The sequence below is a fragment of the Podarcis bocagei genome (genome assembly GCF_964188305.1).
Source record: "Podarcis bocagei genome assembly, chromosome: 4".
Taxonomy (NCBI): Eukaryota; Metazoa; Chordata; class Lepidosauria; order Squamata; family Lacertidae; genus Podarcis; species Podarcis bocagei.
In genome coordinates this window covers 99549614-99567226 of record NC_138128.1, presented here as the reverse complement: position 1 = coordinate 99567226, position 17613 = coordinate 99549614, and the positions used below count along the sequence as shown (strand labels likewise).

At 44.0% G+C, this 17613-nt stretch overlaps 1 protein-coding gene across 10 annotated transcripts in view; it reads left to right on the top strand.

Moving 5' to 3' along the window:
* SHISAL1 (shisa like 1) overlaps window positions 1-17613 on the top strand; it is an 82604-nt gene that overhangs the window by 43419 nt on the left and 21572 nt on the right. For all 10 annotated transcript variants that reach the window (XM_081191922.1, XM_081191929.1, XM_081191928.1 and 7 more), the window contains one exon: window positions 8091-8390. In XM_081191922.1, coding sequence (XP_081048048.1) covers window positions 8091-8390 — 300 coding nt within the window. The remainder of the gene's footprint in view (window positions 1-8090; window positions 8391-17613) is intronic.

The window sequence follows — 17613 nt, the reverse complement described above, 5'->3', positions numbered from 1 at the left end:
ACATGGTGCTTTCTGTTAGCCCTGTTGTCCAGCTTGTTGGCTGTGCTTGCATTTTCCCCCTCTCCACACCTGGAATCACATAGGACATCCGGGGTGGGGAAGGTGGGTGTGGCTTGGCCATAATTAAGTCCACAGGCCAGAGATTCCCCAACTCTTCTCAAAAAGCCTTTATGGCGCCAATGCACAAGTTTCCCTTGGCAGAACAATGGATGTGGGATGGCTTCTCTGGAAAGCCTTGCTCTTTAAGCATTCAACCTCTGTCTTGTTGTCCGTGTGACTGAGAGAATGTGAAGTGCTGAAGCAGAGGTAGCCAACATGTTGTTCAAAACATCTGGAGGGAGCCAACTCCCATCTTCATGGGCAAATGGGAGTTGTAGCCCACAACATCTGCAGGGCATCGCATAGGCTGTCTCTGTGTGTTGTATATGCTAGGGCTGAGCTGAAATGAGGCTGTGTGTGTGTTAATTCTACATTGCATATTTGTATATTTTTGTTAGAAATAGTACTTTAATGCAGAGGGAGGGCAGGGACAATTTGGTTTCAAGGTATTGTCTTGTGGCTAAATCTGATTGGCTGCATGCTGCCATGACATCACTCAACTGGCCTCATGACTCCTCATTGTTTGTATCACACAGTCAGTGGACCCATCTTTTAATTCATTTTTAAATGCACTAAATCTGCAAGGAGGTGGAGTAGGAAAGGAGGAGCAAAATGGTGTGAAAATGCAAAGTTTTTGGAGAGAGTTTCGGAGAACATGTTATCTGCTGCACCAAAAAGTTTTGGCTCGGCAAATGCTGCTCAGTCTTAATCCAATAATACATTCTTTTTTTTAATTATCGCAGACATGATGTGCATTATCACTGCTAGCTTATTTTCCAACTGTAATTAACTTCATTCTAAACTGAACTGAAGGAAGAGGTCCTTTTGCTGTTAGATCAAACTGTCTGTGCTTCATTAAGCATAATTTATACCTCAGGTGTTCCAGCTAAACATCCACAGTAATTGCTGTGCCCTAGGCAACTAGGCTTGTCCTTCTCGTCATGTAGGAGAAGAAGGCTTTAAAGCAGGCAGTGTAGCAGGTGGTGGTAATTTTAGACCCTGGACTTAACAGTCCTGGAGCGGCTTTGGATGGGAAGGGCCCATTTGTGTCTTCCACTGCCATTCCACGCACTGCAACTGCTTCAACATCCTGATATGTTAGAGCTAAGAACAAAGAAAAAACTGTTTGCCAACCTTGGCTTTGTTTTTTAAGGAACAGTTGCTCTGAGCACGTGCAGTTTCAGAACTTACTTAAATCATAGCACCATCCTGACTACAGGAATAAAACAAGTTTTCTTCTGCCGTCCCGATGCTAAAGATATTTATTAGGGAATAAGACCATTTTATTGTAAGAAAGGTTAAGGAAATGGTGATATCACCTGATTTCCTCATACATTGCTGGAAACACTGCTGGAAAAAGGAAGGGAGGCATGTGACTCTTAATCTCAGGGCTGTGGATACGAGCCCCACGTTGGACTGAAGATTCCTGAATTGCACAGGGTTGGACTAGATGACCCTCATAGAATCATAGAATCATAGAGTTGGAAGAGACCACAAGGGCCATCGAGTCCAACCCCCTGCCAAGCAGGAAACACCATCAGAGCACTCCTGACATAAGGTTGTCAAGCCTCTGCTTAAAGACCTCCAAAATAGGAGACTCCACCACACTCCTTGGCAGCAAATTCCACTGTCGAACAGCTCTTACTGTCAGGAAGTTCTTCCTAATGTTTAGGTGGAATCTTCTTTCTTGTAGTTTGGATCCATTGCTCCGTGTCCGCTTCTCTGGAGCAGCAGAAAACAACCTTTCTCCCTCCTCTATGTGACATCCTTTTATATATTTGAACATGGCTATCATATCACCCCTTAACCTCATGGTCCCTTCCAACTCTGCAATTCTATGATTCTATGAGTGGCACTTTCCAGAGAAGGCTTAATTAAGACACACTTCAGTGCCATATACCCCAAAAGGATTTATTTTAGTGTGTGAAAGGATAAGCATTTATTTCCATTGGAGGAACCAAGACTGCCTTTCTGAGTTGCTGTTCTGAATTTGCCTCCTGAGTAGAAAGCAGGCAGCCCCAGTAAGTTGTGCTGGTAACAGGGAGCAATGAACTGCTAGTATAAAGTCTCCTGCCATTTATTGGGTGCTGCAGGGCTTCCCTATCAGAGACACAAATGCTTAATTCTCTTTTAAGTGTGGCTTAAAGGCACTTTAACTTTGACATGGTCACACCCTGGTGGTTTGGTCATATGAATCTAGCCAGAGAAGTTATTGCAGGTGAATTCCCTTAGCTGATTTGCAACATCATGGCTGACATCCTGCTTTGATTGTGTTGCACTAGATCTTTCCTACCTTTTAAATATGAGAAGAAGCCTTTCCCTAGTTCATAAGTTTCATGCGGTGATAGATTCATTACTACATGCACATTCTTAGAATCTAATGTGAGTAGTGACCATCAAAGCACCTTAGCAGCAAATTGAATTCATTCCACTTCCTGCCTTTTTTAACATTTTATTTTGCTTTAAAGATCTTTTATGAATTAATGCTATAAAACTTTGATGAATTATTCATCTGAATTCCTTGCGAGCTTTGCACTTCGGCATATTGTGACTTTCTCTCTCTCGTTCAGCTGTGCCATTTAAAATATTAAGCTGCCTGAGCCCTGTCTTACTCCCTCATTGGAAACAAGGCATCACTTTTTATTTTCTTGTTTTAATAAACAGCATCTTCAGTATTACTGAGACTGAGGTGTACTCCAACAGCACTGAGAGGGAGTATATTTCCCCTATCTGTGCATTTTGTGAAGCAGTTGAGGCAGAGGTCAAGTCCCTCCACAGCCACTGGGAACTTCAGGATAAGGTCAAGGATGGAAGCCTTTTTATTGCAGTCAGAAATCAGTGGGAGCTATGGAAGATGAAAACTACATGGCTTTAGCGCAGGGGGCCCAATAAGCCCACAGAGACCCATTTCCTAACTCGCCAAACCCTTTTTCACCCTGGGCAGCCTTTACAGGCCCCAGTGCTCAGAAGAATTTCACTTTAGTGCTGTGATAGTACAATAAAGTGGTGTCTGATGATCACTCCATTACTTGACCTGCCAGATCGTACTAAAAGACAGTGCTTAATGGAATAAGGAACAAGTATATCCACTTTGCCTTAGGATTTAAACAAAACATTTTGCGGGGGGGGGCACAGTTATGTCTGGCTTTTCATTTTTAACTTGTTGGAAGCAGATGTTATTTTAAAGGAACAGATGGAGATCCCACATACGGCCAATTTAATAAGCTGCCATTTTAGAACACTATTCATTTTTCACTAAATGATTTTTAATGAACAAAAATGAGTGCCTTAAAAAGTATGTGTATGGGTAAACAGATGATGCTGATCTAAAGAGGTGCTAATATTTGTGCCATTGAATTCTTGTTAGGCTGTCAAGTGCCATGACTTTTAGAAAGGTAAGGAAGGAATAAAACCTCTTGTCCGAGAGGGGGCCTTCCTGTCCTTCTTCTTGAACGCTTGGGATCCACATTGGTTCCCTGTGCAGAAGTTTCGTGAGTGGCTTGCCCTTGATAGCACTGTGTTTTTTCTTTTCTTTTTTTCCTGAATAACAATGGCTCATGAGTCCAAAAAAGAGTGATTTCATCAGCATCGCTATCAGTTCAGTCATTTTTCTTCCATCACTAATAGCTTTTTTAAAATTTCTTTTGCTCTTTTTAGCAGTGTAAGCATGTAACTGTTCCCAATGAAAAGCAACATTATTTTGGTGGTTGCATTTAGCACAGTGTGTGTGAACTACTGGCCTAACTTTTTTAGAGGGGTAGCTATGTTTGTGCCGTAATAAGCCTGTTAGTCTTTGAAATCCCACCAGATATGTTCGCTCCACACACACCCTTTTTTGAGAGCCAGTGTGGTGTAGTGGTTAAGAGTGGTGGACTCGTAATCTGGGGAACCGGGTTCGCGTCTCCGCTCCTCTACCTGCAGCTGCTGGGTGACCTTGGGCCAGTCACACTTCTCTGAAGTCTCTCAGCCCCACTCACCTCACAGAGTGTTTGTTGTGGGGGAGGAAGGGAAAGGAGAATGTGAGCCGCTTTGAGACTCCTGAAGGGGAGTGATAAAGCGGGATATCAAATCCAAACTCCTCCTCCTCCTCTTCTTCTTCTTGCTTTTTTCTTGTTCAAAATTTTATAATTTATAGCAAACTTATTCTATGGCTGACAAATCACATATTCCAATATTCACTAAAATTACGGTTTATATCATCATCCACTAAAATAGTAGCTTTAATGTAATGCAGTGCAAATATAAAATACAGTGCTAGAAACCTATATCATATATTTAGAAGTTCTATGTTGCAAATTAATTAGTCGGTTAAGACAGCAGTGAAAAAGCCTTAAATAGTTCTAATTAATGTTCTATTTTCATGTGCTTAATAAGAATGAACCATAAATTTCCAGGTTTTTTCATATATATTTTTTGTCTACCTGCCCCACCATCAATTTTGTCATGGTGCCAAAAACCCAAATTTGATTAAACCATACTTATTCTGTTGGACTTCAGAAGCATACCATTTAGGTTCTATCAATATTTTGGTAGCAGTTAACAAAACCCCAACTAAATTTGGATATTTTGGTTTCACATCTTCTTTAACATATGAACTAGAGCAGTGTTTCCCAACCTTTTTTGGGCAAAGGCACACTTGTTTCATGAAAAAAATCTCGAGGCACACCACCATTACAGCCCCGTGACGTCAGCGCGCAGCGTCACGCCGGGAGGGACATGAATTGCTAGCAAATTACATAATCACCTCCTTGAGGGCTGGCTCATCTTCTCCGAAGGCAGAACCCCATTAATTAACAGCACAGACTCACACCATAGCCAAGACGAGGGGGGAAAACCTCAGTCATGCACAGTCATACACATGTGGGGGCTAAATGAGGACGAAGACCGGGCAGAGAGCAGGGTTCAAATCACCCCACCTGGCCAGGACAATCCCTGGGTGCTCCCTTGGGCCACTCGCCTGACCCACCTCGCAGGGCTGTTGTTGCGAGGATAACACGGGGAGAACCACGCGCGCCCCCGGGAGCTCCTTGGAGGAGAAAGTGGGCGATGAATGCAATGCACGAAATATATGAGAGGCGACCAGGTTTTGCAGGTGAGAGGCCCCCGCCAGCCTCCGCTTCCAACACCCGGCGAAACGACGCCGAAGTTTCCCCCCGGGCTCGGCTCGGGGAGCAGCGCTGCTCCCCCCCGGCTCCCCTTCGCCCTCTCGGCTCTCTCTGCCGCCCACTGGGGACCCCCCTCACCTGCCAAGTCCGGAGCGCCGGTGGAAGTTGCATGCATGCATGCAGGGCGTCACGTTGCCATTGCATTGCACTGCACTCCATGCAACGCCTGCACGCATGCATTGCCTTGCACGCCCGCCAAGGGGTCTCCCCGCGGTCCGATGCGTCCCCTCCGGCGCGGATGCAGCATTGCAAAAATAAAAAAAACCCGACACAGCCCTACCTGGGGGGCAGCCTCCGCCTCCGCCGCTCCACCTCCGCGGGGATCCCCGGGCTCCATCCTGCCGCCCGATCTCCGCGGGGACGCAGGCAGGCTGCGCGGGGTCTGCACGGAAGAGCCCCTGCCCGCCCGGCCGCCGCCGCTGCGCTCATTCCATGGCCGGGAGAAGAGCGCTTCAAACAAAACGCCCGGCCCGCCAGGCCACGCTGGGAAACGTAGTTCGCGGGCGCGGAGCCCAAGGGCGAGGGGACTACGGATCCCGGCAGCCCCCGCACCGGGGACGGAGGGGGAGAGGCCGGGTGCAGGGATGGAGGGACGGGTGGGCGAGTGAGTGAGTGAGTGGCAGCCACCAAGCCTTGGCCTAGAGCCAGGAAGGGCCTCCCCGGAGGAGGAGGAGGAGGGAGGCGCAGAGCGGGAGGGAGGGAGGGAACCCCAGGGGTCATCTAGTGACGGCCCCCCAATCGAAAATTTGACTTTAAAAAAAAAATCTTTCGAATTTTTTAATTTTTCCCGCGGCACACCAGGCAACATCTCGCGGCACACTAGTGTGCCGCGGAACAGTGGTTGGGAAACACTGAACTAGAGCTCATTTGAATGAAGTATCCAATTATTTCTTGTATATCTGCAATAACTATTGAAAACCTCGTAATCTTTTCACACCTCCACCAAAACATAATTTGCAACTTTCTCCCCACGTTTTCAGCATGTTCCATTAACATCTGGATGTATCTTTGCTGAATGTTGTGGGATTTGATGCCAGCTCTGTGACATCTTATGGAAGTTTTCTATTACAAGAAGTGATAAAGTTACCATGGTGATAAATATTTATTTCCACAACTTGTCAAAGACATTTTTTTTCTAATCTTTGTCTTAACCTCTTCCTTGTTCTAATCCAGCTAAGTATTTCTCCAGCAGGCAGCTTAAAATGCTGTAACGCTCATGTCCCACACCAGAGCCCAGAGCATTAATTTCTGTCTCCTGACTCATCAGCTGTGAAGCTGGACATGCCCTGTTTAACCATCAGTTTATGGCCCAACAGACCCTGGGGGTTTCTCCAATTCCTTTCTCTTTTCTATATAATCAAAGAGTAGACTTTGATAAGCAAATACCAGCTGAAATGTATTCTTTGCAGTGTAAAGCATGCATAATAAACCACTTCAGGCTAAAACCTACTTTATGTTGACATGGCCTCATTCTGTTCTGAAACAGGACCAGTGCTGAGCAGCTTGCTAGGTGAGAATTGAACCATTGTATTTGAAAGAGATGAAATCATTTAAAGGTCTGGTTAAAGTAGAAAATTTGCTCAAAGAGGTTTTTCTTGTCCTTTAATTTTCCTACTTACTGGAGTAATAAAATTTACATATAAAATGCTTTCCTCTCCCTGTCGTTTAATTCCAATGGTAATTTGTGGCACCCAAATGTAATTTGTGTGACATCCTGAACAGCAAAGGATCTTGGGCAGCATAGAAATGAACCGGGCTGGGAGCAGAATGGCATAATGCAATGAGTTGGGTGGAGATATTTGACCAACGCAGAACTATGGAATAAAAATACTTAGTTTCCAGAAAAGTATACTGGCTCCAGCCCCAACCAGACACACAACACACTTTATATCCTTTTCATTAACACCCACTGAAGGACACTTTCAACATTGGGTTTTGGAAGCTACCCCTTAAGTTAGTGCTTATGGAGGCCTCTGCAACCTGAAAGCAAGACCAGAAGGAGTAATTCAGCGCTATCTGTGTTATTCTTAGAAGTGAACCACACCATCAGCAGACTCATGTGCTGCAGTTCTTACAGAACTGAGCAGTTGCATGCTTTAATGTCTCAGAAATAATAAAAACAACCAAAATTTTTTAAAAAAACAGTGCAAATTAGGTGTCAAGGAAAAAGTTTTCCCTGCCACCCTTGTTTTCTGTAGTCTTCAATGGAAAGGGCTGTTTTTAAGTTGGAGGCAGCATTTCAACACACAACTTCCCAACCTGCAGACTGAAGTTGGTTACAGTCCAGCAAAAACCTGTTGAGTTTATAATTTGGCTTTTAGAAGCAACCATGTCTTGGAGTGACTTTGAGCCACAATCTGGTACAGTGGTACCTTGGTTTGCAAACAGTCTCGTTTGCATACGTTTTGGATTACAGACACGTCAAACCCGGAAGTGCGTGTCCCGGTTTGCAAACTTTTTTTTGGATTACAACTCATTTTCATTTTTATTTTTAGATTACGAAGAATTTTTTTTTGGAGGCCCCATTGGCAAAAGCACGCCTTGGGTTACAATCCGTTTTGGTTTACAAACAGACGTCCGGAACGGATTATGGTTGTAAACCAAGGTACCACTGTACTTAGACTATGTAAAGAAAATAGGTAGCACTGTGTGAACATTGGGAGTCCCCGTGTAAGCAGCTTTGAGCTTTTTAAAGGGAGAGAGAGGTATAACTATACATTCTGGCAGACAGAAAATACTTGTATGCATTTTAAAAAATTAAGTGGCTGACTGGAGTAGCCAATAGTCATGGCTCATTATTAACCTTTGCTTTGTCTCTTTTTGCAGTAATTACAGTGCATTGTTAGGCGTCTGGATCTATGGGTTTTTTGTTGTGGTTTTGCTGGTACTGGACCTTTTGTATTACTCCTCAATGAACTACGATATTTGCAAACTGTACCTGGCAAGATGGGGAATCGAGGGGAAATGGATGAAACCGGAAGCAAGCCGGTGGATTAAACCTGCTCAGGACCCAAGACAAGTACCGGCTCCGACTCAGTCTACGCCTCAAACCCTGCAGGCAGCACATGCATTAAAAGCAGAAGCTTTAAATCCGCCACTGATGTCTTTTCCCAGTTCAACTGCCTGGTAAGTTTGAAGGCTTTGGTGCCTATTTTTTTAACCCTCTTTTTGTACTGTAATGTTTTCAGTTGGCAGCTATCAAGGAAAGTGTATCATTCATGAGAAGGAGAGCAGGGTGATTTTGTTAATACTTTCAATGCCTGTACAATATAGGCCCACCATCATCGCCTGAACTAAGCCAGATCTGTGGACGCTTCAGGAACAGGCAGTAGAGTCCAGGGATGGAGGTGACTGTACCATTTCAGATGAGAAATACTATTATTGAATGATTCCCCATTCTGTGCTGGCTTGTGAGCTGTAAGTGTCCACACAGATACATGAAGAATCTGTAAAAACTGGAGGGCAAAGCCAGGCACATAGCTACCTATTCCATTCCACGTTATCTGTTTGCTGTTATCTCACATGCAGTCATGGAATACCCATCATTTATTTTGCACGCATAGGTCCCTTTTCATACACCTGGCAGGAGACTGAGTTCAGGCTTACACCTCACCTTATGGGCCATGGATGCACCAGGGCTGTGACTTGAGCCATCCATCCCATGGTGAAAAAACATGGAGGAACCTGACTGGGTCATGTGAGACCCATGCTGGCAGTATTGGCTGTCATCCTGAAACCGTGGTCTGGCCAGCAATGTTTGCACAACAAGGTAGAGCTCTGCTGCATGAGCTTATCAAACCCAGTAACTTTTAATATATGAACTGCCATCTTAACATATGAATTGCATTCCAACTATGGTAAAGATTCGTCAAATATCCTGTGTCTCTTTCAAAGGGTCAGTGAAATATTTCTAGAAAAAGAGGTGCTGGAACTCACCATGAACACCTCTCTCGTTCTATCAGAATGGCAATGGTGCCCACCTGAGAGGGGCCGGAACTAAGTTCCTGTGAGTTCCCTCTGAAAAAAACGCCCTGCAAAGGGTTATAATGGCAACCCAGTTCTGCCACTTCTGGGCTCAGCCGGCAAGAAAAAATAGTTCTTTCAGTGCTTTGCAAAATCCAAGATAAGTGGGGTATTCTGTCTAATTGACTTGGACGTGTTAAAGGCTCAGAGAACTACTCTCGGGAAATCCTATCCATATATTCCAAAATAGTATAAAGTCTCTAGTAGCTGGAGCTTCTTCCTATAGTATGACTTTCATTTCATACATTTTAAATGATTATCTAGCTTGAAATAATGTTGATAGTTACCCCACTGTCATATGTTTTGTCTGAGACGTGTACGTGTTAATGTGATGTGATGTGCATCACATGTGATGCATTTTTCTATGAAACTTTGTGCACTTGGTCTGGGGTTCCCTCTTTTGCTGATTGTACCGGAATTAGTTAATAGAAGTGGTTTTTGTAGTAAGTAGCAAGGAAGAACCAGCTTTTGTATATTTTCAGTTGCTAAGCCCTGCATTTCTACTTTGTGAGTAGAGATTTCCAGCTTCAAAAGCACGTCATAGCCATACAAGTTGAAATGTGATGTTCCACACTAGAGAGAGGCCATGGGTCATTCCTATAAAAGAGGTCTGGTTACATTTGTGACTTCCCCAATTAAAAGTTTTAGGATTGCACTGTTTTAATGAGAAGTGCATGAGCGAGAGCTACTAAATACACCAGCCCATGACAATAAGTAATATTTTAAGTGGCCTTGTGGTTTTCAAGTGTTGGAAGGAATGAGGATTGTAATTATATGAGGCGCTGCTTTCCAGGATGGCTATGCAGAAATCTGCTTCCAGGCTTTCTCTTTTCTGTTTCCCCACCCCCACCATCTTGTAATGAAGACAACCCATTCTATCACAGTTTGGCAGCGTTCTCATTCCTTTCCAGCTAATGAGCCTAAGTTCATTATTCCTCATCCTACTCATTATCAAAGTGGAGAGGGAAACTTGCAAAGTTTGTTCTCTGCAGAAATTAGACAAGGGAGTAGGGGGACCCCTAGTGGTGAAGTATAGCTCACTTTCTTTCTCTCCCCCCCCCCCATTTCTTTACATATAGTTTTCTGCTTTCTCCTGCAAACTGCAGCAATTATTCTAATAAAAATATGCTATAGAGCAGTGTTTCCTAAACTTGGGTCTATAGCTGTTTTTGGACTACAGTTTCCATCATCCCTGACCGCTGGTCCTGCTAGCTAGGGATGGTGGGAGTTGTAGTCCAAAAACAGCTGAAGACCCAAGTTTGGGAAACACGGCTATAGAGTATAAGTTACAGGGTACAAGAAAATGCAGGTATGCATTACTTCTGCTCCCAGTGTGAAAGCTGTGTATTTGGTATGGATAGGTATGTCTAACACACAGCAATCCTTGGTACATATGCTGCACGTGTGAATAATTCTGCCTGACATATGGTTATTTCCAGAAACGTATGTTGATCTGAACTGTGAATTGCTATAGTGTTCGAAACAATGAAAGAAATAAGAGTCATGGAGACAACAGAGGGAGTCTGCTCCAAGCGTAGGCTGCATAGACAAAGTTTCCGTTGGATTTACGAGTGGCTTCAGTCACCCATGAGATATGCAGAAATGAGCCACTTGATATCAAAAGAATTCTCCAGAGTTTGAACTTGGAACACAAGGAAAGAATTCACAGGAAATGGTGGTGTGGAAGATGCTACTGCAAATTAAGGTTATTCTGTGCAGCCTTTGCATGGACTATTGAGGGAAATGCATGGGCTTCTGGAGAAGGAGGTGCAAGAGAATAATGAAAGACAGAGAAAGAGGGAGCTTTTCCAATATTTATTCAAAATAAAAATGGGAAACCTGTACATGAAGCTTACGGTAAGGGAGTGGATACTTGATAGTGTAGCTGGGAAACCTCAGGGAGTAGAACATGGGAATCTTAATCTCTGGCTTGTGGCTTTGAGCCCCATGATAGGCAAAAGATTCCTGCATGTCAGAGGGTTGGGACTAGATGACATTTGTGGTCCCTTCCAACTCAGCAATTTTGTGATTCTATGATTTACCACAGAAATAATGAAGAACCTAAGGGGCTTATTGACCACAATACACTGGTTCTGATGGACACATAACATTAAACCATGATTTGCATAAACCTTAATTAATAAACCACAGTTTAGTGTTACATGTGAACCCATCCTAGTACTGCAACTATGGTTTATTAAGTATAGTTTGTTGGAAAAAACAAGTCATGGTTTGTTGTTGGCTTACTGATCTTGACAATGGTTGAATCTTGTTACATGTGAACCCAGACAGTCCCTAACTATGGTTGAAGTGTAGTTTGTTTTCTTTGCCTCATCAAAGTCACCTCAGACAGTGCCAGACAAATGAGGAGCTGTAACCAGCTTTGTTCCTGCTTTACTGCTTGTTGTGTGTTTGGTAGAGATAAACCACAACATAAAACTATAACTTCGCCCTGCGTAGCATGGCAGCAGCATGGCCAAGTGCTGCAGTTGCAATCTTCACTCCAGGAACCTGCCTGCTTCCTCCAAGCTGAATTCCCTGCTCCCACTCCTGCTACACTGGCATGGCCCAGTCAGTTGAGTTTATAGGGAGAATGGGATTGGATGGTTCTGGCCTGGGTAAGCAAAAGAGTGATGTTGGAACAGATCATAAAATACATTGCATTATTTCTGGTTTGGGGGGAGAGGAGCTTGGCATGTTTTCCAAGCTGTTCCAGTGCATGCCTGGGGGAAATCACCCCTTTCTAATTTCACGCAATTTCAATAAGCTTATTTTCATTTTCATTTTGATTAGAGGAGAATCTAAATAGGACCCTTTGTTCTGAGATGCTCTGTTGTGTTTGCTCTAAACCAGAGCCAATCTGAAATAGATCAATAGCTCTTGTTCTTACAGTGGCCTAAATGGAAACTCCAGGTCCAAATTGCCCTAACTTTGCAAATGTTCAGAATCTATATCTAGGGACATGTGAGTCTGGTCTAGGACCATAATAAATTCAATTCACTATATCTAGGGACTAGAGCTGCCTATCTGGAAAACAAAGAAGGCAATTTGAATCTTGCTGTTGAACTGAAAAACGTTAGATTAATGAAGTGTGACCCAACCTGTGTAAGAACTTTTCAGCCCACACGTCTGAAATCTGCCTCTGTTTTCCTCATTATGTGTCATTACAGTTTCCACAATATGTGGCTGTGTGCTTCACATGAAGTTCTGAAGTGTTGCACGATGTACCGTATATTTTGCACCATAACACTCACTTTTTTCCTCCTAGAAAGTAAGGGGAAATGTCTGTGCGTGTTATGGAGGCAATGCCTACGGGTGGCATGCCTACGGATTTTCCTCCTCTAAAAACTACGTGCTTGTTATGGTCGGGTGCGTGTTATAGAGTGAAAAATACGGTACTTGTTTATGGTTTAATTGACTTCTCTTTCTGTTTGAGGACTGAGCTTCTCACGATAATTTCTGCAGAAAGCGGGGCATGTGCATATGGACACATGAAGCGGCCATATACTGAGCCATGCCATTGGCTCTTCTAGTCCAGTACAGCCTGTTTTGACTGCCAGTATCTCTCTGTGGCCTCAGGCAAAGTTCTTTCTAAGCTCTGCTTCTGGAAATCCCTTTAATGACAAAGTGTTGAGCCCATCATGCGCTCTCCCACTGAGTAATGGGCCCTCAACCCTAGGAGCAGCTGCTGGGTCTTTGGGATATTTTGTTTGGTGAAATGGCTGAGTTCCACTCCATCAGGCTACTTTTTAAAGTTCTTCCTCTCTGTAACGTGTCAATTAGCCAACAGTGTGTCATCAAGTCACCACATAGTGCCAAGAAACAGAACTTCAGCTGGGGGGGGTGCAGTGAGAGACCAGCTTGGTTTTTTTAGTCATATGGGGCAAAATAAGTGAGATGCAATCTGGAATAGAGGTGAGGGGATACATGAATGTGGTCTTCAAATACCTGGAGAACTGTGATGCATAGGATGCAGCAAACTAGTTTCCTTTTGTTCCAAGTGACAGGACTATAACCTATGAGTCTCAGTTGTAAGGAAGCTGATTTTGCAAAAATATGAAGAAGCATTTCAATAATAAGAGCTATTAGGCATTGGTGCAGTCCGATTGAGAATGCAGTCTCCTTTATGTTCTATCACTTTATGCTGTTTGTTGTTGTTGTTTAATTTGATTTTACAAAACTTTTGGATGTCCTTGAAGGTCAAAAACTGGCATATGAATTTTAAAGCAAATGAATAAATCTATGCAACATTTTGTTTTGTACTAGACCTAAACTTATTTTATTACTTTGAGAACACAAAATGCATTGGCTTGCATTCGTCCCAATTGAAATCAATGGGAGTTAATTAGACATAACTAACTCTTCACATCGATTTCACTGGGGCCTAAGTGTGACTAATAGTTTGATTCTCAGTGCCTGGAACCACCAGAGGCCGGCAGAGAAAATGTGATTTTCCTGAAAAATTGAAAAGCTGCCCATCCGTCCTGGAGGCGGGAGCCCTGACTCTGTTCCCTCTAGCCCTCACTGGCAGACATTCTTCAGGGAACTGCACAAAGATGCTCAGCAGCCTTTGTAATGTGCAAGCCCTCCCTACACTCACTCGCTTGTGATGGGGAAGAAACGCCTGCTGTCTTGAATTGAACCGGAGCAAACCATAGTTTTAGTTTTCCGTTGCAACTTAGCTATTTTGTGTCAATGCTGGAAGGTTTAAAAATTAATCATGTGTTCTGAACGCTGCAATCTGTCCACATCTTGAATACTGGAGAGAGAGAGAGAGAGAGAGAGAGAGAGAGAGAGAGAGAGCGCTTTTTCGTTGCAATTTCACTCGAGACAAATGTTTGTTATTGCCAGTGCTTTTTTTGTTGTTGTTGTTAAAAAAAGTGTGTAGGGGTACTCTCATTTTCCTACTCATATTGCAATCCTGCCACTCAATGAGGCCAGACTTATATTCACCCCATAAAAAAACCACTGGTTATTTCTTTTGAAATGGTTTCCATTCAGATACGGCCTGGGCAGGGCAGGGGCAGGGACCCCTTTTCACTCCAAGGGCTACATTTACTTATGGGGAACCTTCCACTTGCCTTGTGCCCATGGTGGGCAAGCCAGAGACCAAAGTGGACGGGGCAATAAATATGACTCTCACCGTTTGGATAGTAAGGCTGTATTCCAGCCACACGGAAGCCAGAGGTTTCCACACACACACACATCTCACCTTCCAAGTAAGCAAGAGGCATTATGGTGCGCGCTTGGGCTCTCTGCCCAACACGTGGCAATAAATGTACTAAATGTATTCAATGCCCTTCAATGGATGATGTCCCAAAGTATTGTGGTGGTGGGTGTTCCAGCGTAAAGAATTCAATAGCAACCAGCAAACAAACAGAACAGTATGTCTAGACTGAACCAACTGTTTCAAAGGTGAATCTTTGTCAGCTGACGATGACATTAAATATGTTACATACAATGAATGACAACAAAAATAATACTGAGCAAGCTGCATGTAAATAGTGAATAAATAATAAATGAGGAATACATACCAAATAATTATTGTTGTCATTCATTGTATGTAACATATTTAATTTCATCATCAGCTGACAAAGATTCACCTTCGAAACAGTAGATTCAATCCGGACATCCTGCCTGCGACGTGGTGTTCCCTCCCAGCAATTCATTACGCTGACTAGCTGACTACTTCTTGGTTATGGACTGATACATATTTTGAAGTTGATGACTTGTAAAGTTTGGATGACATTCTAACCACGAACAATATTATATTTACTAAATTTATTAGCCACGTGTTGCAGCTGTATTGGAGCAGATTATTCTGTATTGGAACACAGGGGTTTGTTTTTGTCCCCTTAATACAGGGCAGAGAGGTGACTTTTGCCCTTGACCAGCCCAGGTTTTGCTCTGGCCTTGCTCATCGCTGCCCCAACCTCCAAAAGGTTGCCCACGACGGACTGCAGTCCTTAGACACAAAAGCCCCCCCCCCCTTGCTCCATACCAAGTCAAGGCAAAATAGGCTCTCAATTATTCCCATCTTGGTAGTTGAGAGTGCAGGGTGGCAGCGGCAGGGAGGGAGGGGGTTATTTTCAAACCTTTGTCTCAAGCGTAATGTTTTCTTATGAGTCTTTAAGAGAACATTTGTATAAGTAGAAATGCATGCTGTTACATTGTTAACCATCGTTTTTCTGTTTTTGTTCTTATTTGCCTTCTGAAGCATTAAACGGGGATCCTATGTTAGGATCAGGTGAGTGTATCCCACACAGTTGAAACAGTTGTAATCACAACTGTGGTGGGACAACACCCCACCCCCAAAACCTGGCTTGCCCCATGTTTCCTCTCCCAGCTCTTCCTTTTTCCCTCTAAAAATCTCTGGCATTTCAAAGGATTGACATTGCCTTCATGTGACCCCCTTGTTCTCCCCCCCTAGTAGCGCTGCAGTCCTAACCCCACTTACCAGGAACTAAGCCCCATTGAATTCATTAGGGCTCCCTTCTGAGAAGACACTCTTTAAATTGTGCTGTTAGACATGGCAAGTTTCAGTAACCTTTATAAAATAAAATAAAATCAGGCACAGAGTTTCTGTTCACCCCACTGATGCCATTGCTCAGGTTCTCGTTGACTTTAGTAGAGTAAAAATGTCTCACAGAAGCAAGAGTTTTCTTTTTCCCTTGAACATGTCGCAAGGCATGACCGAGCCATGGTTAAGCACTTTTTACTTATAATTATTTCAGTGGCAGATATTTAAACACATGGTTCATTTTCCCATTGAAACCAACACGACTGCAAAGTGCTGGGCTGGATTTTGACCCTAGTTAAGGACAATAATGGCATTTCCTGCATTGCTCCTGAACCAAAGGACCAGGGAAGAGGAAAGCAGCCGTGAGCTCCTCTCCAGAGGCTCATAGGCTCATGCAGTCTTGCTAAGCTAAAGTCTGGTATAGTGTGTTGGGCGACAAATTATTTCAAGAGGAGATGCTACTTCTAAGTTGAAAAATCAGTACTTCTGTATTATACTTGTCAGCTTATACAGTGGTACCTCAAGTTACAAACGCCTCAGGTTACAAACTCCACTAACCTGGAAGCATTACCTTGAGTTGAGAACTTTGCCCCAGGATGAGAACGGAAATCGTGTGCCGGTGGCGCAGCAGCAGCAAGAGGCCCCATTAATGAAAGCACGCTTCTAGTTAAGAACAGTTTCAGGTTAAGAATGGACCTCCCGAACAAATTAAGTTCATAACTAGAGGTGCCACTGTAGTCTGATTTGGGGAAGAACTGAATTTATACTTAACTAGTGGCAGGCACTGATTGCAAAATATTCTGGGGAATCTGAACCATGCCATGTCACAAACCTATGACCAACTTATTGTATAAACAAATCATTCTCCATGCTCAACCATTTCAAAGGTCAGTGCTTTTAGTTTTTTCAGTCTTACTACTTTACATAGTCTCTGATTATGGATCTGCTCTGGTTAGTCTCAACAGCAATAAAACCTTCTCTGTGCAGATATTAAAAACAGCTCATTCATCACTGACTACAGTTTTCAGCGCATGGCACTGCAGCAGTTCTTTCCATACTCGGATTAAAAGAACATACAGATTTCCTCGAAATCATTGCTGGAATTGTAAAAGCATGCTAAATCTCCATGAGTACCGTAATGGGGGTTTTACAGTAATGGGATTTTATTTTCCTTTGAGCTGCCAGCTTCCTTGCCATGGCACAAAAGGGTTTTGAGATCCCCCTTAAGAGACTGTTCTTATAAGATGCCTGCAGTGTAGGGGGCCCTGCAGTGCTGGGGTGACACGTAAAGCCCCAGACGATGTGAGAGGTTTGCCTCTTCCATAGGCGCCGACTCCATGGGGCTTGAGGGGGCCCGAGCCCCCTCAAAAATTCGTTTGGGGGGGCTCTGCCCCCCCAATAATCTCCAGCGCCCCTCCAGCAGAGCGCCATCGCCGCCCCTCCCCCAGCCCAAAATGCACAGGGTCGGGCTGCATGCCTCCTGCCCTCCCTCCCGAGCAAAAGCTCCACCCAATTTCCTTCGGAGCTGATTAATAGGCGCAGCACGCTCTCCCCTATTCGCTCACGAGGAGGCGGCGCCACTTTATTTGCATATTCATGAGCTTATTTATTATTCATGAGCTTTCCCGGGCCCCCCCCCCAATATTTTTTATAAGTCCGCGTCCCTGGCCTCTTCCCCACAGCAGATTCAATCCATGAGAAAATGGGTGTTGGCAGACCAGGCTGTGTGTACCACATGACCTACTCTTCACCTCCCAAGACGCCAACTGCCCTCAGATGCAACGAAGGGTGTTGTCTGGTGCTGAA